At 47.2% G+C, this 25,934-nt stretch overlaps 1 protein-coding gene across 12 annotated transcripts in view; it reads left to right on the top strand.

Annotated features, from left to right (window-relative positions):
• The window catches only part of LOC147006581 (kinesin-like protein KIF27), a 70,954-nt gene that overhangs the window by 2,014 nt on the left and 43,006 nt on the right, over positions 1 to 25,934 (top strand). For 9 of the 12 annotated variants that reach the window (XM_085868486.1, XM_085868491.1, XM_085868493.1 and 6 more), the window contains exons 2-5: positions 20,378 to 20,667; positions 22,035 to 22,226; positions 22,388 to 23,046; positions 23,305 to 23,562. In XM_085868486.1, the coding sequence (XP_085724612.1) occupies positions 20,378 to 20,667; positions 22,035 to 22,226; positions 22,388 to 23,046; positions 23,305 to 23,562 (1,399 nt within the window). Of the gene's footprint in view, positions 1 to 9,398; positions 10,329 to 20,174; positions 20,231 to 20,377; positions 20,668 to 22,034; positions 22,227 to 22,387; positions 23,047 to 23,304; positions 23,563 to 25,934 lie in introns of those variants that run through there. The other 3 variants (XM_085868496.1, XM_085868497.1, XM_085868487.1) reach the window with 3 other exon arrangements.

Raw genomic sequence — 25,934 nt, forward strand, 5'->3', positions numbered from 1 at the left:
CTATAGATTTGGCAGATCCTGATCAGGAATGATTTGGCATATATGTTCACAAATTAAAATTAAATCTGACAATATGACAAGATGGACGGATTGTTATTGATATGGCTGGTGACTTATCTATGAGCTCATTCTAAAATCAAATCACAAAAATGTTGTTTGCTGCAAGAGTAAGAGATTGAGATGAACTAATATAAGAAAATAACAAACGACGCGCTGTCATTAATCATACTACGAACTTCGACTAAAAATCTTCTAACTTCTAAAAACCCTCTGGGCAAGAGAAATCCGAAATGGTGATTAATAGCCGACTTCCAGTGACCGCAAATATACGGCAGTGTCATCCACATCAATGAACATACACACGGTGCCTTAATCAATGGACAAGCTTCCTGCGCAACTTCGCGGCAGCGAACTCGGATATGATACTGTCAACCTGCATGGAATTGAGCACATCGGATTCGGTTGAAATGATGGTCAGATTGACCAGTTTCTGTTGCCCCATCGTGGAGCGAAGATGGTTCTTGATAAGCTTGAGTTTCGAAAACGAGCACTCCCCGGAGCAGTTCGACACCATCAGTGAGAGGTAAATCCGAAGCAGCACTTCCACGTTTGGGAAAGTATCGGTGAGTTTTCGCTCGATGAGAAAACTGTACATCTCGAGTTCAGTACAGCCCGAGTCTGGCTCTGACTCCTTCATCATGGCTTGAAACTGAATCATTTCTTCTGTGAGGTCAGGTGATAGATCTTCCCGATCCAGCTCGACGAGCTTCGAGCATGACTCTCGAATCTGCTCCACTTTGAGTTGAACAAGAGCACGCAGGAATCCAAATCTGTCGCTCATCTCGCTGTAAGCGTTTGTATGCTTTTCCAACTGCGACAGCAGTATGTCGATCACTGCAACGTATCCACTGATGCGAAAGGACTCCTTGGCATCTAGTTCTACTTCTGGAGTGTGTCCGTAGTCCAAGGGAGTGAGGCGGACATTACGCCGCGAGTGAATTCCTCCGTACCTGAGCGCTCCACTCCATCAACAACGAATGTATCAAACTGATCGCGTAATGACTGAACGAAGCTCGCCAGTGACTTGAGGAGCTGCACGGCTGTGTTGAGATCAGTAGCTTGCGACTGAAGGGTTTTACTCCTACAATCAAATCTACCAAGGACAGTAGACCAGAAACCAGCATAGAACCCTATCTCGAGCGTGCACATCGTTTGGTGAAGTGTCTCGGCGGTGTTTCTCGTTTCACTATTCAGTTGTTCATCGTTTGCGATTTCATCGAGGACATCCATGATTTCGCTGTAACCGTCAAGAAGAGCTCGGGTTGCATCAGAATTACCCGACCAGAGAGTGTCACTGAGGCACTTTGGTACTTGCAGACCTTTGGCTTTCAGGGCGTCAAATAATCTGGCATAGCGTGACGTGGAAGCTGTAAAAAATACATAAACTTGTTCCACGAATTCAAAGAATACTGCTGCAGGTCTACAGCATCCCATGGCCGACTGACCGACTAAGTTCAGTGAGTGCGTCACGCATGGCACAAATATTGTGAGAGGGTTCTCCTGTTGGATCATTCCCTGCATCCCATTGTATCGGCCACTCATATTAGATGCGTTATCGTAAGATTGTCCTCGGCAGTTAGCGATGTCCAATCCAGTGGCTTTCAAAAAATCCAGTAATGCCGTGGCTTGCTGGAGTCCAGTGTGTCCTGTGTTGCTCAGAAAGGTCATGAAACGTTCCACTGGAGCCTCGTTCTCGATGTGTCGTAAAATAACTGTGAGTTGGTCGATGTGGCTTATGTCAGGAGTAGAATTCACTGACACAGAGAAGTATTTTGCCTCTTTCACACGAGCGACGATGTTATCCAGAACAGATTTTCCGATGACGGAGATTAACTCTTCACATGTCATAGATGATAAGTAGTTGGTGTGGCCACGACCTTGTTTGGCATATTTCTGAATGTGCTGCGCCAAAAATGGATCGTATTCCGCAAGTCATTCCATTAAACCAAGGTAGTTACCATTTGTCCGTGACCCAACAATTTCATCCGATCCACGGAACGCCAGACCACTCTCAGCGAGAAACGATATCACACTCACACTTCGTTCCAGAACCTCCCTCCAATAGGACGCAACCTCACTCACCTGTTTGACGAGTTCAGTGTCTACACGACCTGCGGATGTTGCTCTGTCTGACAAGCGGATGATATTCGCACAATGTACACGTGAACGCTCATGCACCTCCATAGAACGACTGGCATGCTTCCAGTCATTGAATCCTTCCCCGCCAGAGCAGTAGCGCCTCCAAAGAGCTTGCAAGCGATGCAGTACAGTTTGCCGGTTGGTGTGGAGAAGCAAAGCCAGGACCTTTTCACGGACTCTCCGTTTTGTAGTCCACGGTAAAAAAAAATTCTTGGAACAGCAGTGTTTCCTACCTTCAACGAACTGTATGGATGAATGAAAGCGACCAGTCGAATTCTGCAGCGGCTCCAAATCTCGTGATGCCCAGTAGTCGATCATCTCTGACGACGGTCGCTCAGTAGGCCAACATCCAATGTCATTGGCAAAGCCAGGTCCACGATCAGTCAGTATATCTCACGCTTCTTCATCGGTGGAACCTTCCGAGATGTTGGGCAAATCTTGACGCGGGGGTTGCCTTGCCAAATCCGCTTGTTCTGTCTCTGTTGGTGTTCCAGCTTCTGTCATGGATGAATCACCTGTTTGTGCAGGAATGAAAAACTGAGATTTTCCAGGTCTTGTCGACGACGGCCTTGTGTCTTTCATCTTTTTCCTTGGAACGTTTCCGCTTTTGAGCACCACTGTCATATTTCCGTGGAGCCCTGGATTTGTGCCTGTCGTGAACGAAGCCGCTCATTGTGGTTTCTGCAGCTGGTAGGTAACGAGTAACCGAGATATTGTCAGAGTGCATGTGGGACGTACCAGAATCACGAACAACAAGTACGTTTCACACACCTGGAACATAGAAAGTCACACCGTGTTACTGTGCTGTGCGCGTCAGTAAGCAGGGTACTGCCAGCGTTCCCTGCCAGCCGCAGTTTCAGTGTGTACAATACTAACCCTGCCGGCCGTGTGCTGTGCTGGCCTGGCCTAGTTTTACCACGTCGACTTTCACCTTTTCATCTCTCCTCTGGCTGGACCTCTGCATTCGGTCTGCGCTTGCTGGGCTCTGGCGGGCAGTGCCGTAGTTAGTTGGCCACGCTCAACCATCCGAAGCATCGATGATCGATCCAAAAAAATATCCGAATGTGGGCCCCCAATGCCCGAGGTTTGCCCCAGGAATTTTTCACCACGTTAGATCCATTCTGTGGACCGTGGAAGAAACGGCTTGAAAAAGCCAAAGCTTGAAAAGGACCCTCATAATGACGGACAATTTTGAAAAGATATCCTTACAAAGAGTTTACAATCTTCATTCACCGACAATAAAACTTGAGAAGCACATTTTCAAGCGAATTTTCAAAATGTCATCGAAATTGTTGGGGGCCCCTAAATGTGGGGGCCCAGTGGCCATGGCCACACCTGGCCACCCCTAAATCCGGTACTACTCACAACCCTTTGCTTTCAACCACTTACCAAATATCCTGTATCTATTTCTCAAAACCTCTGAGTAAACCTTCCCAACATCATTCACACCTCGGTGTAGCACAAGCAACTTCTTCCTGCCGTGACCCGATACAATATTGTTTACCCTTCCTTCAATGTCCCTAACTCCCGCTCCTTCAAAACTACACAGAATCATGTGTCTGCAATCCTTCCTGAAGAATGAAGAATCGACATATTTAGTTGTCTCATCACTGACAAAAACGGTCTCCCACACCTCATTTCTCCCAATTTCCATTGATGCACCTCCACCACTGCCTGGACCCTATGCACCGTCCCCACTGCCCACACCCACTGCACCTCCATCACCACCTGTCCCCATTGCACCGTCACTACTGCCCACCCCAATTGCACTGTCCCCACTGCCCGCTCCTGTTGCACCTAGAGGATTCTTAATCATTATTAATTATCATGTTCATTCTTATATCTTTCAGACCGTGTTCATTGTTGAAGTTGTAATAAATCACCAACTGGATTAACAAAGAGAACTACAGTCTTATTTATGAACACGGTGCAAGTTGACCAAGGCCACGATGCCTGCGGTAGGATGCCCAATTGCCGGTTGTGACTATACCACTGAAGACCTCGATCCTGCTATCGTGGCCGCACTCATCACTGCCCACAGTGCCAAACACGCCCCTGGACATGCCGCCAAGGTTGAAAAAGTCAAAAGGCCCACAATCGTCGCCGCTGGCTCCAGTGAAGAGTGGGCTTACTTCGAGTCATGATGGTCTGAATACGTCGATGCAACCAAAGTCACTGGCCACGATAAAGTGGTGCAGATAATAGAGTGCTGTGACGAACTCCTGTGCAAGGGTCTAACAAGATCGACAGGTGGTGGCCTTTCAAACAAACCCATAGAGGTGGTAATGGCGGCCATTAAAAAACTTGCTGTTCACGAAGAGAACACTGGTGGCCAGAGTAACATTACATAATATGCGTCAAGACCGTGATGAAACAGTGCGCAGATTTGGGGCCCGCCTACGTGGTCAAGTGGGAATATGCAAATTCCTAATCAAATACCCTAGTGTGACGCTGAAGTTAACTACACAGAAGCGATCATGCGTGATGTTCTTACACGAGGAATTGCCGACCCTGAGATCCAGCTTGACCTCCTTGGTGACAAGAAACAGGACATGACCCTGGAGGACGTCTTCCAATTCATTGAGGCTAAAGAATCTGGCAAACGGTCAGCATCTACACTACTGGACACACACTCAGTGGAATCAGCGAGCAGCGCAAATCAAAAGGCCAAGCAAGTAACCATCAAGGACAGAAACGACCCATGCTCCTACTGTGGTAAAAGGGGACGCGGGAAGAGCGCCCCAGCCCACGTTCGCAAGACAGAATGTGCGGCATATGGTCACAGATGTGGGCATTGCAATCACGATAATCATATGGAGAGTGTATGTCGCAGTAGGAACGAACCTAAACGTCGACTTGGCTTGTGCAAATCTGACCTCATCCCAGTAACCATGAGAATACACACTGCCAACAATGGAGGCATCAATATCCTTAGGGCCACTGTACTCCGCTTGTCGGGCAAAGACAAACGGGGCCAGGCCGCTGAAACTAGGCAAATGACCTATGTCACAGATAGCTCTGACAAGCTCTTCCTCAGCAGAGAAGCCTGTGTTGCCCTTGACATCATCCCGGATAGCTTCCCCAAGATTGGTATAGACCCGACAGTACAGCAGTTGGACGCAACAGCAGTCTTACAGGAAGACCCCACCACAGCGTGTCATTGCCCTCAGCGTCGTCGACCCCCACCACACCCGACAAAGCTGCCGTTCCCCGCAATGTAGTAGCACAATTCTGTATATACCTTCTTGTTCTTTATAAATTGAAGTATTTGAATATATAATTGTGTGTGTGTGTGTGTGTGTGTGTGTGTGTGTGTGTGTGTGTGTGTGTGTGTGTGTGTGTGTGTGTCGCAGAGACTTTTTTAGGCGTATATTGTGCTCACTTGCGCTCTTGTTTTTAATGCCATGAACAATCTTTGGGACATCATGGGTGATGAAGATTGTATGCAAGTTTCCTTGGAATTGTGTTTGTCGTTTCTGAGAAGAAAGTGAATACCTCTTTTAGGGGGGGGGGCAAACCCCTCCATGAATTCCCTCCCTAGATCCCGTCAGACCCCAAGTTTTTTTAATGCCATGAACAAACGTTGGTACAACATGGGTGATGAAGGTTGTGGTTAAGTTTCATCAGAATTGTTTTTGTAGTTTCTAAAAGAGCATATACCCATGTTTTTTTGGGGGGAGAGCCCCCGTAAACCATCTTGGGGTCCGATATTTTAAATGCAATGAACAAACTTTGGTTCGTACTCGGTGGTGAATTGTTGTGGTAAAGTTTCATCAAAACCGTGTGTGTAGTTTCAGAGAAGTTGCAAGTATTTGTGGACGGACGGATGATGTGCCATCCCATAATCTCCCCAGAAATATGTTCCAGGTGAGCTAAAAATCAAACATTCCCCATGAGGAGTACTTACCATATGCCAAGTTAAAAATTTTTCCTTGGTTGGGTTTCGGAGATACAGAGGTCCAACGTGTTTCCTTTTTTCCAATATGGCTGCCACACCACGTGATGACCTATGACGTCCGATTTACCATGAAAACATTGTACATGACCGATTTGAGATTGAGACGAATTTGGAGGAGTTGTGTCATGTTCTGTGAAGCTACTGCCAAGCACATGCGCAGTGTGCGCCTCCCTGGGTAATAAACGTGGAGCTTCGACTTATGTGGTGTCTGGCCTTCACCTCGCAATCCTTCGGATACGCCACAATTGGCGATGAGTTTAGTGCTTTGCCAAGTCTGCATTGCTCACAATGGCGTCCGTGGGGATTCTGGTGGAGTACCAGCCAGATGAGGACTGGGAAGACTTTTCTGATCGATTGGGACAATACTTCATCGCTAACAAGATGGCGGCGGCAGATGATGCTGATCGGCACCGGGCCGTTCTGCTCACCGTTTGTGGCAAAACAACATATGCCCTGATGAAGGATCTGGTTATTCCCGATAAACCGAAGGACAAAACCTTTGTGCATGATACGATAAACCGAAGAATGATTTGCTCAGTATGTCGGATAAAAGCAAACCCATTGTGGTGGATGTCAGGGTGAAAGACATTGCCGTGGAGATGGAGCAGGACACCGGGGCCAGCCAGTCGATCATGAGTTCGGAAACTTTCAATGGGCTTAGTCAGGAGACAGCGAGACCAGTACTCAGACCGGTGAACGCCAAGTTGCGAACTTACACCAATTAACTGATACCTGTGATTGGTAGTGCGGAGGTGAAGGTCACCTACAATGATGTAAAACACAAACTACCCTTGTGGATCATTCAGGGAAATGGGCCGACATTGTTTGGGCATAATTGGCTTGAATTCATCAAACTCGATTGGCCTGTGATCAAATTGATGGCTTGTGATGTTAATCACAATGCCATCCTTGACAAATACCCCTCATTGTTTGGAGGTGGTGTTGGCACCTTTTAAAGGTATTAAAGCCAAAACCTATGCAGACGAGAGTGCTAAGCCAATCTTTTGTAAAGCGAGGTCTGTACCTCACATGATGCGTCCAAAGATCGAAGAAGAGCTTGACCGCCTGCAGATGGAGGTGTTATCAGTCCTGTTGAGATCAGTGATTGGGCATGTCCAATTGTTCCTGTATTAAAGTCAGATGGTCGTGTTCGGATTTGTGGTGATTATAAAACAACAACCAACAGGTATTCCAAACAGGATCATTATCCTTTGCCCAAGGTGGATGATTTGTTCGCGACGCTTTCTGGTGGAAAGAAGTTTAGCCACCTGGATGTGGAATCTTCTTGTACTCAGATGTTTCTTGATGAGGACTCCAATAACTATCCATGTTGTAACACTCACAAGGGGTTGTTTGTTTATAACCATTGTCCTTTCGGAATCAAATCAGCCGCTGCTATATTTCAACGCAATATGGAGAATCTGCTGAAAGCAATTCCAAATGTTGTAGTATTTCAAGATGATGTTTTTTTTATCACCGGCCGCAATGATGCTAAACATTTGTGTAACCTTGAGGCGGTTCTCAAACGTCTTGTTGAAGCCTGTGTAAAGGTGAGACGTGACAAATGTCGATTTATGTTTCCCGAAGTGGAATTTCTCGGTCGTATTGTCAGTGCTGATGGCATAAGGCCCAGCACGTCCAAGACAGAAGCTATCAAGGATGCTCCGACTCCTGTGAACACGACCGAGCTCAAAGCTTTCCTGGATATGTTAAACTATTACTGAAACTTTCTTCCGAATCTGAGCACCGTCCTTGAGCCTCTCCACAAACTCCTTCGTAAAGTTGTTGAATGGCGATGGTGTACGCAGTGTCGTGAGGTGTTTGCTGCGGCAAAACGGTTGCTGTGTTAATCTAAAGTGCTGGTGTACTATGATACTGCTAAACCATTGGTTCTCAGCTGTGATGTCTCGTCTTATGGCATTGGCTGTGTTACAGCAATGTAATGACGGTATACTGCAGCCTGTGGCCTATGCATCACGCGCTTTGTCAGCAGCGGAGCGTAACTTCTCCATGGTTGAAAAAGAAATTCTCACATGTATTTTTGGTGAAACAAAGATGCATCAGTATCTCTTCTGTCGACAATTTGAACTTGTAACCGACCACAAACCATTGCAATCCCTATTCAATGAGAGTAAGGAAATTAACCCACAGATCTCTGCACGCATTCAGCGTTGGGCTGAGAAGTTAGCAGCCTATGACTATTCTATAAGGTATCGTCCTGGCAGGGAGAATTTCTGTGCTGATGCTTTGAGTGGATTACCACTTCCAGTTAACGTGGGTAATGTACCTGCACCGGGAGAAATTTTTATGGCAATGAGTGTGTTTGACTGTCATAATGCTGCAATCACTTCCAAACAAATTGAACAATGGTCAAACAATGTGTTATCGGTAGCATCTGGTCAACTGTACCCTCTGGATTCCACGACAAATTGAGGCCATACCCTGCTCGTCAAAATGAGTTGTCTTTACATTCTGGTTGCCTGCTGTGGGGCAGCAGGGTCATTGTACCGCCCAAAGGTCAAAACAAGGTGTGTGATGAGCTACATGAATCACATCCAGGGATTGTAACCATGAGGTCAATTGCCAGGAGCCATGTTTGGTGGCCGAGTACAGATGAAAACCTTGAGAGCTCCGTTCGCCATTGCTCCTTGTGTCAGGCCACTGCCCTGAACTCACCTGAGGCACTGCTTCACATGTGGTCCTGGCCTTCCAAACCATGGTCTCGAATTCACATCGATTACGCTGGTCCATTCTTAGGGAAGATGTTTTTGGTTGTTACTGATGTTTGCCACTCATGGTTTGCCAGATTGTGTAGTTAGTGATAATGGCTCGTGTTTCACCAGCGCTGTGTTTCAGGATTTCTTGAAACAAAATGGTGTCAATCACTATCAAACTGCTCCCTTCATACCTGCTTCGAATGGTCAGGCTGAAAGAGTTGTCCAGGTGATCAAGAATGGTCTCAAAAAGGCAAATGACGGTTCTTCTCTGCAAACCAAGTTATCATGTTTGTTATTTACATATTAGACACGTCCGCACACAAACACTGGACGCACGCCCGCAGAAATGATGTTTCGTCGAATGCTAAAGACACGCTTAGACCTGATTCATCCGAATGATTCGTCCAGGGTTGCGGACCACCAGTTTAAACACAAGTGGTACCATGACAGGACCTCGGTTACACGTGACATCAATGTGTTCAATCCTGTTTTTGTGCTGAATTCCGGCCATGGATCTAAATGGTCACTGGTCATGTTATAAATCGAATTGGCAACTCTTTATTTGTTGTGGACCTGTCCAATGGACAATCAGAACGTAAACATATTGACCAGCTCCACCTGAGGCATTGTGACCCCAATCCTCCAAACTATATTCAGCCCTTTGAGGGTGATTCCCTGGTGTGTCTGTTCCGATTGTGAGCCAAGTGCCTGAGCCCACCGAGTCGGAGCCCGATAGTGGTGTGGTGGAGCCTGCTCCTTCTCCTTCCTCTCCATCTCCTCTTGAGACTGTTGTTGTTGGGGGAATAATGTTGTGCGATATTTAATGTTGAAGAGAGAACACATCAAACAGCCTTTGTTCGAGTCACACGATGGCATTGTTTACATGAAGACCGCCATGTTGTTAAGCGGTACCGAGCACACCGTTCCGTTGGAGTACTTCTTGCTTCAGCGCTTAGTTAAGTAAGCCGCTTGGTAAGCCATAAGCAAGCCGCTTGCTAATGGAACACACCCTGCGGACTTCATGTTTGGAGTACATCACCTGCTATAAATTCGTTCCCCTTTCATCTGGTCCTGCCTGATCCGCTTCGGAGACTCTCACACAATGTTCGTCTCATATTTTCGTGAAAGATTGCTCGGTGACGTCACGTATGACGTTTCTGACATCGCAAGCGAAATGCACTTTTTAAGGTTGTTTTTTTTTAATAACCGAGGTTTAATTATTCTCTTGTTAAAGTAAAAATGTGTTGTTGAATAAACAAATAAACCGAGGCATCATAATGGATTATAAGTGTGAGTTCTCCGGATTTGATCAAAATAAAATTATTTGTGGGTTCGTCGCGTCTATTGTTTCCATGGTTACTCAGTTGTTTCGCTTCGTTCGTTTTCCTGCTCGCTTCAGGATTGGACGTGTTTCTCGCCGAAACTTCCGGGAAGCCATAAATAAGGACAACGAGGTGAGTTTATGTCATCGTCGTCCTTTTTATTCGTGATTTTAATGTTGATTTTGAACGGGAAAACGACTTCGTGAAATCTCTTCGTGAATTCTCTCACTCCTGAGGTACTTGTGTCGTGCACCATGTCGGCTAATATCAACGGACTCGGAAAGGAAGAAAGACGAGTTTTCCGTTCATCGAAATGAACATTTATGTGTGTGTCATGACAACAGAAAGATGACACAAAGGACGAAGTTATCATCTATCTGTAATTCCAGCAATGTGTGTGTGCGTGTGTCTGTCTGTATGTGTCTGTCTGTGTCTGTCTGTTTGTCTGTTTGTCTGCGACCGCAGTTTCTCGACGACCGCCAGTTCGATTGAATTGAAACTTGCCAGGAATATTGCCGGGACCCCGCGGATGTGCCTTTTCAAGGTTTGATATTAATCGGACGTGCGGTTCCCAAGTTACGGCCATTTATCTGTCGACCAATGATGACACGGTGCTATGACGTCACAATTAATGTTTTTATATATATATATATATATATATATATATATATATATATATATATATATATATATATATATATTTTTTCACGATTGATGTTACAATTCTTCTTCTTCTTCGTTTGGTATGACTTAACAATCGACGCTGGGGACCTGAGTATGTGCCTTTTCAAGGTTTGATATCGTTCTTCTTCATCCGTTTCAGCTTACGGACATTTATCTGTCAATGAATGACAGGACACGGTGTTGTGACGTCACGAATGACATCACAAGGCTTCCTATTTTTTATTTTTTTTGATATGATGTCAAAATTGACGCTGGGACCTCAGTATGTGCGTTTTCAAAGTTTGATATCATTCTTCTTCATCCGTTTCAGCTGCTTCCCAAGTGTTTCCCAAGTTATGGCCATTTATGATACGGTTGGTCTGATATACAGGAAGTCGTCGACTTACGACTGTTCGACTTTACGATCACGTTTTTTTTTTTCTGTTTTTGTTTTTTTGTATGTAAAATATACGGTGTTCGTCTTATGACCAAGTCGACTTACGACCGATTGGTCAGAACCAATTGCGGTCGTAAGTCGACGACTACGTATAATTGAAACAATGCCCCCAAACCAGTTTTTTTTTTTTGCATGTACGGGCACGCACCTACGGGCCCGCACTTACCGGCACGCACGCACGGGCCCGCACCAACGGGCACGCACGCACGGGCCCGCACTTACCGGCACGCACGCACGGGCCCGCACCAACGGGCACGCACGCACGGGCCCGCACCAACGGGCATGCACGTACGGGCACGCGAGAGCGAAGGAACGACCTGTGTGGTTGTTGTTTCTGGCACACGGTTTGAAAGCTTTTTTTTTTTTTTGCACGTACAGCCACGCATGTAGGGCCACGTACCTACGGGCACGTACCTACGGGCACGTACCTACGGGCACGCAGCTACGGGCATGCATCTACGGGCCCACACTAGTCTATCTCTAATTCCGGCAATCTCTGTGTGTCTGTCTGTCTGTATGTGTGTCTGCGACCACCGTTTCTCGACAATCACTGGTCCGATCTGATTGAAACTTGCCAAGTATATTACTGGGGCCCTGTGGATTTGCCTTTTCAAGTTTTGATATTAATCGGACGAGCGGTTCCCAAGTTATGGCCATTTATTTGCCAACCAATGACAGGACACGGTGCTATGACATCACGATTCACGTCACAATTCTTTTTTATTATTATTATTTTTTTTTTGCACGTACGGGCCTGCACCTCCCGGCACGCACGTACGGGCCCGCACCTATGGGCACACACCTATTGCCATGCACGTACGGGCCCGCACTAGTTATTTATAAACAACGTTTTAACATGGAGTTCGTGTTGTTCCTCCATTAAATAAATAAATATGCCACGTCCTTGTTTGTGTGTGCGATGTTGTTGGATGTCCTGCAGTTGTAAAGTTATTTTGGCAAATCTGTTCTCATTTTCGTGTTTTGTGGAAGTGGGATATTTAAATGTGACCGTGTTTTAGCAGCATTGTGTCCTGTACGGAATACTATTTGGAGGGGGGGTGGGGTGGGAAGAGGTTGAGTGGAAGTCACTGTTGTATATTGTTAAGAATGAAGTCTGTGAACGTTTTGAGTTTGCTTCTCAATCACTTCTTGTCCTCCTCAGTTCGGAAGTCAATGTAAAGGCCTTCACAAGTAAACTTGGGGACTGAAGTCTTTACTTCTTCCAATACATTTTCAATGGATAGCTCTCTGGTTGATCCAAGTGGAGCTTACACTGTATTGCTCGATCAAAATGTTCTACTGTAGGATGACTTGTGAGCACATCGACTTTGAAGTATGATTGATATATATAAATATATGTATTTATGTATAGATATGGAAACAAATAAACACGACATAGTGACCGAAGCTAAATTATTTTGCTTTTTGCATCTTTGCGGAGACTTTAGGTATCCTCCATCATACATCGCCATTTTCGTGCTGCATTCCTCAGGGTAAAGATCGCAGCAAGTGAAGAAGGAAGTGAAGGCGTGTGCTTTATACGCAGGTCTCAATAAGGTAGACGCTGATTGGTTCAGCCGTAATGACGTCACGGTTAATCCGAACGCCCATTGGTCGGCTCATCATCTTCACCTCGAGCTCCCATTGGCTGGAGCAGAGTTCGCCGATGATTCACGTTTGCAACCACATCCTGAAGAGAGGGGTGGTCGGGGCCTCCCCTAAGGGGGGGGTGCTCCCCAAAGGGGAGAGGGGCCTCCCCGAAGGTCCATTCACCATTTGTTAACGTACTTCCCTTGATCTTTCCATGCTGAAAGAGACACAGAGTTCGTACAAATTCCTTTTGACGACATAGTATTGGATCGGTGGTAAGGATGAAGGTTGCTTCCAACATACGGAAATGAAACAAGCTCCGACCTTGGCTCAGTATCCTGAACATATCTTCATTGTCCTGATCTGCACAGATCTGTCCTGTCCTGATCTGTCCTAATCTGCACGTCCAGAGCAGTCAGGCTTTCCAGCAAAGAGGTCACCGATTGACCGTATCCTTGCTCTTCGGGTCCTCACCAAACGCAGACGAGAATTTCGGCAGGGACTGCTTGCAGCCTACGTTGATCTCTGTAAAGCGTTCCATTCAGTAAATCGGGATGCCCTCTGGAGGATTATTGGTCTTCGTGGGGTGCAACCAAATCTGATCGATCTGATGTCTGAAATCTACTCTGGTACTGAGAGTGCTGTGAAATGTGGTGGTACCATCTCTGACTTATTTCCAGTTGTTACTGGAGTTCGTCAGGGGTGTGTACTGGCCCCCACACTTTTCAGCACTTGTATGGACTGGATTCTAGGGAGGATGTCGGAGAGATCAAGCTTCGGTACATCGTTTGGGAATGTCAAGATCTCGGACCTTGATTTCACAGATGATGTAGTCTTCTTTGCGGAGACTTCAGATGTCCTTTTGGGGGCCCTCGAGGTGCTGAATGAGGAGTCGGAGCCACTGAGATTATGGGTTTCTTGGGTCAAAACTAAGATCCAGGCTTTCAATGACATGTTGGATGCTGCTGTCCTGTCTGTGTCTGTTTGTGGTGAGAATGTTGAGGTCGTGGAGAGATTAACTTACCTTGGCAGTGATATTCATGTCTCTGCTTGCTGTGAGTCAGAGGTCAATAGACTTCTGGTTCGGGCCTGGAGAGTCATGGATTCACTGGATCATGGGGTGTGGCACTGCCGGTACCTGCGGGAGGACGAAACTGGATCATGGGGTGTGGCGCTGCCGGTACCTGCGGGAGAACGAAACTGGATCATGGGGTGTGGCGCTGCCAGTACCTGCGGCGCTGCGGGAGGACGAAAGTCCGAGTCTTCAGGTCCTTGGTGCTTCCAGTCTTGCTCTATGGATGTGAGACTTGGACTCTGACCAAGGATCTGAGAGGGAGACTTAATTCCTTTGGTCCCAGGTCTCTTTGGAGAATCTTTGCTATCGCTGGTCGGATTTTGTGTCCAACGAGCGGTTGCTGAGAGAGACTCGGGTGAGATTTGTTACCTGCATAGTCCGTGAGCGTCAGTTGTGGCTGTATAGACATGTGGCTCGTTTTCCTGACACTGATCCTGCTCACCAGATTCTCTCACCGAGGGAGTCTCGTGAGTGGAGGAGGCCAATGGGCCGACCACGTGCCTCATAGTTGCAGCAGGTTGACCCGCATCTCAAGAAGATGGGGATGGGCCTGGCATCTGCCTGGGAGATGGCCAGACGGAGGCCCCTGGAGTACCGCTGGAAAGTGGACGCAGCGATGCGCTGTTCTGGTACATTCTCCCATACCTGACTTGACCTGACCTTTAGATCGTCAAACGACTGTTGCAGCTTCTCAAACGTAGAGATCTATGAAAGGAGGTGTATGACAGAATTAAACCTGTTGGAGCCCAACGTCCAAGAATGTACGGCCTGCCGAAGATTCACAAGGAGAATATCGCTCTCAGACCAATACTGTCCAAGGTGTGATCAGCACAACATGAACTTGCCAATTGGTTAGGAGAGGTACTGCAACCAGTGTTGGATTCACTTTCTCATTTCGTGGTTAAGGATTCCTTCACATTTGCAGAATCAATGACAGCTAAAACACCGACAAGTGAGCACAACATCATGGCATCCTTTGATATTAAAAGCTTGTTCACGAATGTACCATTGACGTAGACGATTGAGATATGCACACGTTTGCTGTATGACACCGATCTGGAACAACCGATGATCTCGGAACACGTCTTCGTTGAATTAATGAACACAGCAACCATGGAGGTGGAATTCATTTTTAACAACATGATGTATGTTCAAACGGACTGTGTGGCCATGGGTTCTCCATTAGGCTCAGCTCTTGCAAATATCTTTGTAGGCCATCATTAAATGCAGAAACTGACTGGTCAGCAAGGGGTCGAATCCCCCATCGTATACTATCGGTATGTTGATGACATTTTTGCTTTGTTTGAGTCTCGGACGGCATGTGACAATTTCCAGGCATGGCTCAACACTCTCGATCCAACGCTGAAGTTCACCACGGAGCTGGAATCGTCAAACATGTTACCGTTTTTGGACGTGTTGGTTGATCGATCCAACCTTGGTTTCACAACATCCGTCAACCGGAAGCCGACTTTCACAGGGCAGTATACTCGGTGGGACTCCGGACAGCTCCACGAGATACAAAATCGCCTTGATCAATATCCTGGTTAACAGAGCACAGAGGATTTGTTCAACTTGTAATCTTCCAGCTGAAATCGACAAAATCATGAATATTCTCGGTGAGAATGGTTATCCTGAGCAAATAGTTAAGAGATACAAACACAAGTTTCTAAACACGACAAGAGATCAGAAGATGGCTCCGGACAAATGTCTAGTCGATATCAGGATGCCCTGGAAAGGGCAGTCATCACAAAGGTTTGAAGTGCAAATCAAACATGTTGTGTCCAACACGTTTCTGGCTGTGCAACCTCGAGTAATCTTTACCTCTCGCAGTTTGCTGATGTCAATCAACAAGGATGTGCGACCCACCTCACAAACCAGCAATGTTATTTATGAGTTTGAGTGCCGATGTGAAGCTCGGTACGTGGGCCGCACAGCACTGAGATTGGCTGATTGGATCAAACAACACGTCCCCTTGGCGATTCGAAGAAAGATTGTGAGGGTGAGAAAACAACCAGTGCGAGCATGAAGAAATATCCAGCAACCACCGGGCACTGTACATGCTTCATCCGCCATTGCACAGCACTTGGTTGCCAACCCTATCTATGCAGACCAGTACAATGCAGATATGTTCAGGATATTGAGCCGAGGTCGGAGCTCGTTTCGATGGTGTACGAGGTGCATTGGAACACGAGAAGCAAGAGTGTCAGCATCAACTCCGCTTTATTGCGCGTCCGGATGTACATTCCTGCCACCCCTAGCGGGCGAGTCATGATATACGAAAACCCAATCATGTGATACAGCACACTCCTCCCCTCGTAAAATGAGAAGTCAAATGATGAAAGGACAATCATAACATGACCACCCGAAACCAATCAACACTCATAATCCTCCAAGTACCGCGGCCGCACCCTGACCCGCCTCGGACGGACCTGCGATGAACTGCGGACCGTTATCAGAGACCAGGATCTCCGGGAATCCTTTATTAGCAAAGATCGTCCGCAGTTTCTCCACTGTAATGTTTGCTGATGTATGCTGCATTACTACAACCTCCGGCCATTTAGAGAATGCATCGATCACAATAAAAAACATTTTGCCATCAACCGGCCCCGCAAAATCTACATGGACCCTCTGCCAGGCTCTGCCTAGGGTAGGCCATAGTCCCGAAGCTCGAAGCGGGTTATCAGCATCTGTTTGACACGTGGCGCAACGCTTAACCAACTGCTCAATGTCTTTGTCCAACCCCGGCCACCACAACAGGCTACGAGCAAGACCCTTGGTCTTCACGACGCCAAGGTGACTGACAAGCAGTTCTTCCAAACAACGCTGCCTGAACTTCGGTGGAATCACCGTCCTCATTCCCCACATAAAGCACCTTTGGACCAATGACAGCTCCGATGCGCGCGACGTAAAAGGTTGAAATGCCGGTGTCGAAGGCAGATCACTCCAATTCCCCGTAGAAATCGCCTGAACGACACGGGCGAGCACCGGATCACGAGCCGATTCCACCGCGACCTGTCTGGCCGTGATCGGCCCGCTTTGGACCTGGCCCAGCACGAACACATCGACCCGGTCGGCCAACTCTGACGCAGCTGGACCCTCCGCACACGGCAAGCGTGAGAGCCCGTCGCAGTTAGCATGCTTCTCAGTGCTTTGGAACTGAATATCATAATCGTAAGCATCAAGAAACAGACACCACCGCTGTATTCGCGCGGCAGCTACCACCGGTACCCCGCGTTCGGGTCTCAGGATGAATTGAAGCGTTTGTGATCCGTCTGCAAAGTGAAATGCCGCCCCAGCAAGTATTGATGAAACCTCCGCACACCCCAGACGAGGCTGAGAGCCTCACGCTCAATCTGGGCATATCCGCGCTCTGCTGTGGACAGGGTCCGGGATGCAAAACAAACAGGCCGCTCGGAACCATCGTCCATCCTGTGGGAGAGCACTGCCCCGATGCCATATGCAGAGCTGTCGCATGCCAATAGGAGCGGACGCGCAGGCTCGTAGTGCACGAGGACCGTATCCTCTGTGAGCCGCCGCTTGACGCGGTCGAACGACGCCTGGTGTGCAGGCCCCCAAGCCCAACGCTCGTCCTTCCTGAGCAACCGTGTTAACGGCGCAAGTTGTGAGCTGAGCCCGCGCACGAACCTTTGGTAATACTGGGCCATACCAATGAACGAGCGCAGCTGCGTCTTGTCGCGAGGCGGTGGCATGTGCTGAATCGCCTCCACCTTCCGAGGACCTTTCAACAGCCCCTCCGGCGTGATGATGTGCCTGAGGTATTCCAAGCGCTGCTTGAAGAACGCGCACTTGTCCCTGTTCAAGCGCAGGCCGCACGCTTCTAGCTTTGTCAACACTTGGGCAATGTTCGCAAGATGCTCGTCCGCCGTTTTCCCCGCAATGAGCACATCGTCCAGGTAGGTCTGAGCGGGCAGGCCAATGCAAACCTGATCCATGGCTTTCTGCCACAAAGCTGGGGCCGAAGCGATCCTAAAACAGTCGGGTATATCGATAGAGTCCTTGACACGTGTTGATTGTCAAAAGCTCGCTACTCCCGGGATCCATCGGCAGGTGAAAATATGCATCACGCAGGTCTAACTTCGTGAAGTATTGACTCCCCGCCAATCGCGCATATATTTAATCGATTGACGGCAATAGATATTGCTCCACGCTGAGCCCCGGGTTAACCGTGGATTTGAAGTCCCCGCACAATCGGACGTCTCCATTCCGTTTCAGCACCGTGACAACCGGGGTGGCCCAATCTGAGCACGACACCCGTTCGATCACTCCGCAGGCCTCCAGCCTATCCAGTTCACCCTTGACCTTGTCCCGCAGGGCATACGGCACAGGACCTGGTTTACAAAACCGAGGGACCACCCCCTCCTTCAAGAAGAGCTTTGCCTCCATGCCCTTGAGTTTCCCAAGGTCGTCGCTAAACAACCCTTGATGTCTTTGAAGAATCTCCTCTAACTGATCCTCCCACCGGCTCGGCACGGGTTGCACAAGGTGAACTGCGGCCCAGTCTAGCCTGATGCGGGACAGCCAGTCTCGGCCGAGGAGAGACGGTCCCCTCCCCCGCACGATGTACAACGGAAGCGTGGCGACCTGGCCTTGGTACCGCACAGACACGTCTGCCATCCCGATTGGCGTTATCTTCTCGCGGGTGTACGTGAACAGCGTGAGTTTGGACCTGATAAGCTTCAGGCCGTTGAGTCTACGCGCGGTCTGTTCGCCGATGATCAACACAGCCGCTCCCGTATCGACCTGAAACGTGATCGGCGTTTTGTTCACTTCGATTTCCACCATCATCGGGCGCGCCGCCGCCGGGCCAATTGAAAACAGGCTCATCGATGGCCGCCGGTCCCGCCCCGGGTCGCCTCGCACATCGCCGTCCACGACCTTAATGGTGGCCGGCGCCCCACGGCACACACGCTTCAGATGACCCACCTTGTGACAATTTAAACACATGGTGCCTTTATATGGGCACGCACGGCGCAGGTGCTGACCTCCGCATCCCAAACACGTCCGCGGGGTCACCTCGCCGCACGTGCGGCCGCGCGGCGACGTCTGACCCGCACCGAAGGTCGTGCGCGCGTCCCGGGTGCTCGCGACCCCGCGTGGCCGGTGATGGCCCGAACATCCTCGCGAGTCTGCTCGACCGCTGTAGCCGTACTGACCGCAGAGTCGAATGTAATGGCTTCACCCTTCAGCCGTAGAACCGCCGAAACCATCTTCGCATCTTGTAAACCAGCAATAAAACGATCTCTGAGCCGAGCTGGACGCTCCCCCGCCGTGAGCTTGCATGCCACGGAAGAATGCTTCACTCGCGCCACGAAATCAGCGACGCGTTCCTCTGCCCCTTTCGAAAGGCGATCGAACTGGTATCGAGCGAGTTGTAATGACTTCTCCGGCGCCATGTGTACTTTCATCTTCTCCACAACGTCCCGAAACGACAGCCCGTCATCACGGGGCTTGTCCGGCGCCACCAAATCACTCAGTAGTCGATAATGATCTGCCGAAAGCGAGGCGAGCAAGATCGACTTCTGTTTGCTCTCGTCGACCACATTCGCGTGGAAATAGCATCCCAATTGCTCCGAAAACAATTTGAAGTCGTCTCCGACGAAAACGGGCACACGTCCGTTTCGATCAACCATCCTCGTCAGCCAACTATGGTGTACGAGGTGCAGTGGAACACGAGAAGCAAGCGTGTTGGCATCAACTCCGCTTCATTGCGCGTCCGGATGTACATTCCTGCCACCCCTAGCGGGCGAGGCATGACATACGAAAACCCAATCACGTGATACAGCACAGTTTCATTTACGTATGTTGGAAGCAACCTTCATCCTTACCACCGATCCAATACTATGTCGTCAAAAGGAATTTGGACGATCTCTGTGTCTCTTTCAGCATGGAAAGATCAAGGGAAGCACGGTAACAAATGGTGAATGGACCTTCGGGGGGAGGCCCCTCTCCTCCTCTCCTCCTCTCCTCCTCTCCTCCTCTCCTCCTCTCTCCAGGATGTGGTTGCAAACGTGAATCATCGGGCGAACTCTGTTCCAGCCAATGGGAGCTTGAGGTGAAGAGGATGAGTCGACCAATGGGCGTTCGGATTAACCGTGACGTCATTACTGCTGAACCAATCAGCGTCTACCTTATTGAGACCTGCGTATGAAGCACACGCGTTCACTCAGTTCACTTTCTTTTTCACTTGCTGCGATCTTTACCCTGAGGAGTGCAACACGAAAAGCTTCGGTCACTATGTCGTGTTTATTTGTATTCATATTAAAGTTCTGCAGTACCAAACATCTGTTTAAATATATATATATATATATATATATATATATATATATATATATATATATATATATATATGTATTTATTTTGCGATATCTCCCCTAGGATGAAACCTGTACATGTGGTGGTACGAATCCGGCCACCGTTTTGTCAGAACAGACCGCAGCAGCAAAACTGCGTGCATATTGAGGGATGCCAGCAATTGATCGTCGGCGAAGATCAAGAAATCTTTACATTCGATCATGCTTTTGGTCCCGATTTGACGCAAAAGGATGTTTATGATACCTGCGTGCAACCGTTAGTTTCACGATTCATTGAAGGCTCCAACAGCACAGTCTTTGCTTATGGACAGACAGGATCTGGAAAGACGTTCACCATGGGAACAGATACTGTTGGTGAGTGGCTGGTACTGCATGCTTTCTTCACGTCAACACAATTATCCTTGCTTCATTCATCTCCATCATGCATGATTTTCCCTTGGTTTTAACAGAAGCACCTGATGAAACATTTTACACAAGCAGTGGTTATGATAAAATCTTATTATTGATTAATAAGATTCATTTTGTTTTGAATTCTTTGAAAGTTGTTCCTTTTTTTTTTTTTTTTTTTTTGAGCAAAACACATTGATGTAGATGGAATTTTACAACAAAAATAGTGTTTAAAATGTTATTTTCACAAGATTGCAAGTCTCGGATAAGTTCAACTTTGAGCTCACAAGGAAATGTATCAAATGGAATTTAATACAGGGCTGTATTTACTCATGTTGCCGCCATCAGCCGACATGTGTTTTTTGATGATTGTGTCTGTGAGTATAATATAAAGCTCTGTGTCAAATTTAATGATTCTCGCTGCTCCTCGTGTCAAGTTATTCTGTCGGCAAAGAGATAAACACACAGATGTGTTGATCGCAAGACTCACAAGCTGAGCAGAGATAGGAAGCACATTGAAAGGGTAAGCAGGTACAAAGAGCTCAAGAGACTGGAGTTAAAATGGAGAGGCGCCCATCACTGGTCAGCATTATATTCACATTGACAGCAGCCATCACTGTGGAGGAGAAACAGCTATCACTCCCCAGGGATATAAACTATTGTTACAATCTGCAGTGAATGAGAGGACTGCAGAGCATTGACAGTTGAGAGAAAAATTGAGGAAAATTGGTGAATGATTTTTCGGTAGGTTTCATTGACATCAACAGTTTCATGTTTGGTGGGTTATGTTGTTGGACCAGCCATTGAGATAGCATCAGTTTTCCTGCTTGCTTTCTTCACTCATTGTCTACAGACATGAGAAGGTATTCAGGAGTGTCATAAATTTACTCTGTTGTGTAAAGTTAAATTTTTTATTTTCTTGTTATTTTGATACAATTTTGATTCTACCCTTGCAAATCCACCCCAAACTCACCTCCTTCAAATTCCCTGTTTTCCTTCCTGAAAGTCCCTGTGGTGTCCATCTTGTTTACCTGTGTACCCCGCCCCATCCCTCTCCCTTCCACAGATGTCATGTGTCTGTTCCACACTTTTTTCCTTCCCTCTCCCGCCCCTCTTGTCTCCTGCTCCCCTTGTTGTGCATTCTGTGTGTTAGCTCTCATACGAGCATCGGCAGTGTCTCCCAAAAAAAACAAAAAACCCGGACCAATGGACAATTTTTTATTTTGAAATACATGAGATAACAGTTTCGTATTTTCACAGCTCTGCATATCAGTCATTTTAATTTCTATGATGATGCATTTTTTTGTTTCTAAAGTCTAATTCTTCTCCCACAGATGTTGCCGAAAATCATCTGGGGATGATTCCACGAGCAATTGAAGGGATTTTCCATTTGTTGGAAAATAGAAATATAACAGAGTACAGCTTGACTGTCAGTTATATAGAAATCTACAATGAAGAGCTGCGAGATCTCTTAGACAGAGATGAAAAGACAATAGTTCTCCGAGATGATATCTATGGGAATACAAGTGAGAGAGTAAACCAAGCTTTACATGTCGATATTGCACAGAACTGTTATTTGAAAACACTGTTGTCTTCTATACGACGAACAATCACGGATATATTGGTAAGTCTACCTCGTGCCTTTGATAAAACTTAACAAATGTGTTTCTTTTTTATCTTCCTTCAGTTGTATGTGGAGTCAACGAATGTGCAGTGAAGACCCAGATAGATCTTCTCCACCTTCTTAAAACGGGCAGTGCCAAGAGGCAGATTGGTAATAAATTGTTGAGGAAGCGGTCCAGCAGATCTCATGTGATGTTCACCCTCTTCCTTAGCCAGCAGAAAATGCACAGAGAAAACACAGAGGGCACAAATCTGAACGACCAAGTAATAAAATCAAAGTTTAGTTTTATTGATCTGGCTGGACATGAAAGAATATGCAAGTCAGAAAAGCCAAAGGAATTCAAGGAGGGGATCAATATTAACAGAAGCTTGACAATACTTGCAAACTTCATCAGTTCTCTCGCAGCCCAAAAACAAAACAAAAAAAACAATTCCCGCATCCCTTTTCGACATTCCAAATTGACGAGGATTTTGAAGGATTCTTTGGAAGGGAATGCCAGGACAGTAATGATAGTGTGTATCAGCCCTGCCTTGGAAGATTGCAAAGATACATTGATATCGTTGAAATACGCAAAGCTGGCAAGGGACATAAAAAATAATCCGATTGTGAATCACGGCGATAAACAGGAAAAGCAGGAACTGCAACACCAGAAAGAGGCTCTTCAACCAGATCTGCAGAAAAGTCAGCATGTGTCTTCTCCACAGAGAAGCTCACCAACTGAGGTTTGTTTTTTGGTTTGATATCACTGACTGTTTGTGTGGGTCCGATGCATTCGGGCATGTGTCCTCTTTCGGTATGATGTGACTGACAGCAACGTGTATTGATCTGATGTAGAGGAACTTTGTTTGTGATGTGTTGTTCTTTGTGTAAAGTGCAGTGATTAGATTTTGACTATATTTTGCATTTGACCTCATTTTCTCTGTAAATTGAGAATTGTTTGTGTGAAAAGCAAGGATGGGTGTGTGTTTGTGTTGTGGGAGAAGCCTTTGCAGAATGATTTTGCAAATTTGGAGGAGAGGATGTTGAACATGCAGCGAAAATTTAAACACCTTGAGAGGAGCACACATGAGGCGTTTGACCTGTTCGTCGATCTGAAAAACAGCGACAACCTGAAACCAGAGCAAATAGAGTGCATCGATATCTGGATTCTCCGGATGAAGAAATCCGTTTTTGATTGCAGCATAAAAAGTGTTGACAAAGAATTACAACACACCTCAATACTGCAGATTCATCATGAGGTAAAGCACCATGATGTACACAAATGTTCCAACAGACCTTTAACTCTGTAATTGAGAAACGCTGTGTGATTTTTCTCTCATGTGAGGTGATCATTGAAAGGTGTAGTTGACATTCTCACTGAAATATCGAATTGTTCATGCCAAGTGTTGTCCACTTGATACCTTGTGAGTAAATTATTTTAGTGAATAGTGTGAGAGAGCAAGAATATATGGGCTGTTCCACAGTAATATGCTACATTTAAGGGTCTTATCTTCAGGAGCTATCATAGAATTCTTAAAGTATCCATATAATACCACTGACATGTTTTTAGGTATATATAAATGTAGATATATACTATTTATAGCAAAACCGCTATTGTCCTAAAATTAAAGCGGGCTGATAAAATTTTATTCACTGTGATGGGAATAAATCTTTGTCTTTAGTGTTATCTTAAAAACTAAATAGATTTACCAAGAGTTTTATATGAGCACATACATTTTTGATTGAGACTTTTAGATTATATGTGTAAAAAGACTTTACTTATGATATCCCACACCCTGGATTTGCCAAAAATATACTTTAATGTGAATGCTGGGGGGTTGAAAACAGAGTAACAAACGTTATGCTATCGGTCAATTCGTCATGAAGAAACGAAATGCTCAAGCTGCACAACCTTTAAAAATATGGTCTTGTTATTTTTGTGATAACATAACTTAACCTAAATGACAAATGTGTAACAAAGGATAGCGTTAGTGGTAAGTGCATATCTCCATAAAAGCTGTACAAAAATCAAAAAAAAAAAATATATATATATATTGTTGTGGTTGAGGAAATTCGCAAACCACCATTCAGGTCCCGTAGGTGAGATATCTCTGTAAGTACATGTGTAGTTAGCCCCAAACCCATTGTTTAGAGTGAATAAATGTGATTCATTCGGGCTGCGACCCTTTAAGATAGCCGTTTTTCTGTTCTATCTTTATTTTGAACCAACCATGTCTGAACCGCCATCACACAACAACCACCAACCGCAACGCCGCTTCACAACAACAACAACAACGCCAACAGCCACGACCTTTACCGTCACGGCTCGCTCCCGTAAACATCGCATCACCGCCATTCCAAGCGTCGCCATGGCCATCACCGCCACAATAAACCCTCCACCACCTTCACCTCTCCTCCTTCTGCCGCCATTCCCGCACCGCTTGTGGGCACCGAGCGTCGGGCTGTCTTGGCCTCGTGCGGGACGCGCGCTGAGCCGCGGGTGCAAACAGCGGCCTTTCCGAGGAAAAGTCGGATCAGGAATGATGCACGCCCGCCCACTTCTGATCCGTCCTATCAGCAAGCGCGGGGCGATTTGGCCCCGCCTCCAGGCGCGTCGGAGTAGAATCGATATATGCAAATTCGAGGATCAGGGGAGGTTCATGCCCACTTTTCCTCCGTCCAATGGGCGAGCGTGGCTCCGCCCCCGAGCTCATCCTGATCCGGAAATTTGCATATGGGTTCTCCTGCCATACTATAAAGCGCCGAGGCGGGGCGAATTCAGTGGTTTTGGGCTCGGGCGAGTTGGAGAGGTGTGGCGGCGGCGGAGTGTGGCAGCAGTCAAGACAGCAGCAGCAGTCAAGACGGGTCTGGAGGAGAGTCGGGGTTCGGAGTCTGTCGGGGAGCTGCAGAGAGGGGAAGCTGGGAGCGCGGTCGAGGTCGCAGTGGAGTCGCTCATCGCGGGACCCAAGCAAGCCAGCTATCCTCTTTCCCCAGAGCATCAACAATTCCCCCCCCCCCGCTGAGATAGTGCGGAAAGGGGGCCCCGTTCCCACCCCATTCCAATCAGTGCCAACGAAACCCGTGGAGGAGCGCGGAGTCAGGGCACCGCCGCGACATTTGCGGCTCATCACAAGACGGGTAGGCTCCGCCCGGTCTCGCGCCCACAGACCACGTCTGCCCCCTTGTCGTTGAGGGTGGCCCTTTTCTTTTGCTTTTGAGTATATGTGTTGTCAGCGCCGTCTGTAAAGTAAAACTGTGTAAGTGTTGCCGTGTGCTCGCGTAGTCGGTAGTAGATCTGCATTGTTGTGTTTCTTTTGCAATTGCTTTTGGTGCATAATTGTTGTAATTGTATATGTGTGCTTTCCTTTTGCCGCAGAATAAATGTGCCTTATGTTGAACTGTTTTTCCCGTTTCGCTTCGTCTTTTCTTTCATTGAATCTCCATCTTACTTCACGTAAAGGGTTGGTAGTGGGCTAAATACGCCCGATAATTAATCGGAACCGTCGAGGTTGACGATAACACCGCTCGGTTATCCCGATAGTACGGAACGGGTCGCTTAAAGTGGCCCGAGTCCGGAGTCGACCTGCGGCGAGGTGCGATCGCCCGGTCTACCCTCCGTGTGGGTACTTAG

The sequence above is a fragment of the Eptatretus burgeri genome, unplaced genomic scaffold (genome assembly GCF_056783735.1).
Source record: "Eptatretus burgeri isolate ZD-2024b unplaced genomic scaffold, Ebu_testis_v1 Ebu_testis_scaffold_3163, whole genome shotgun sequence".
NCBI lineage: Eukaryota > Metazoa > Chordata > Myxini > Myxiniformes > Myxinidae > Eptatretus > Eptatretus burgeri.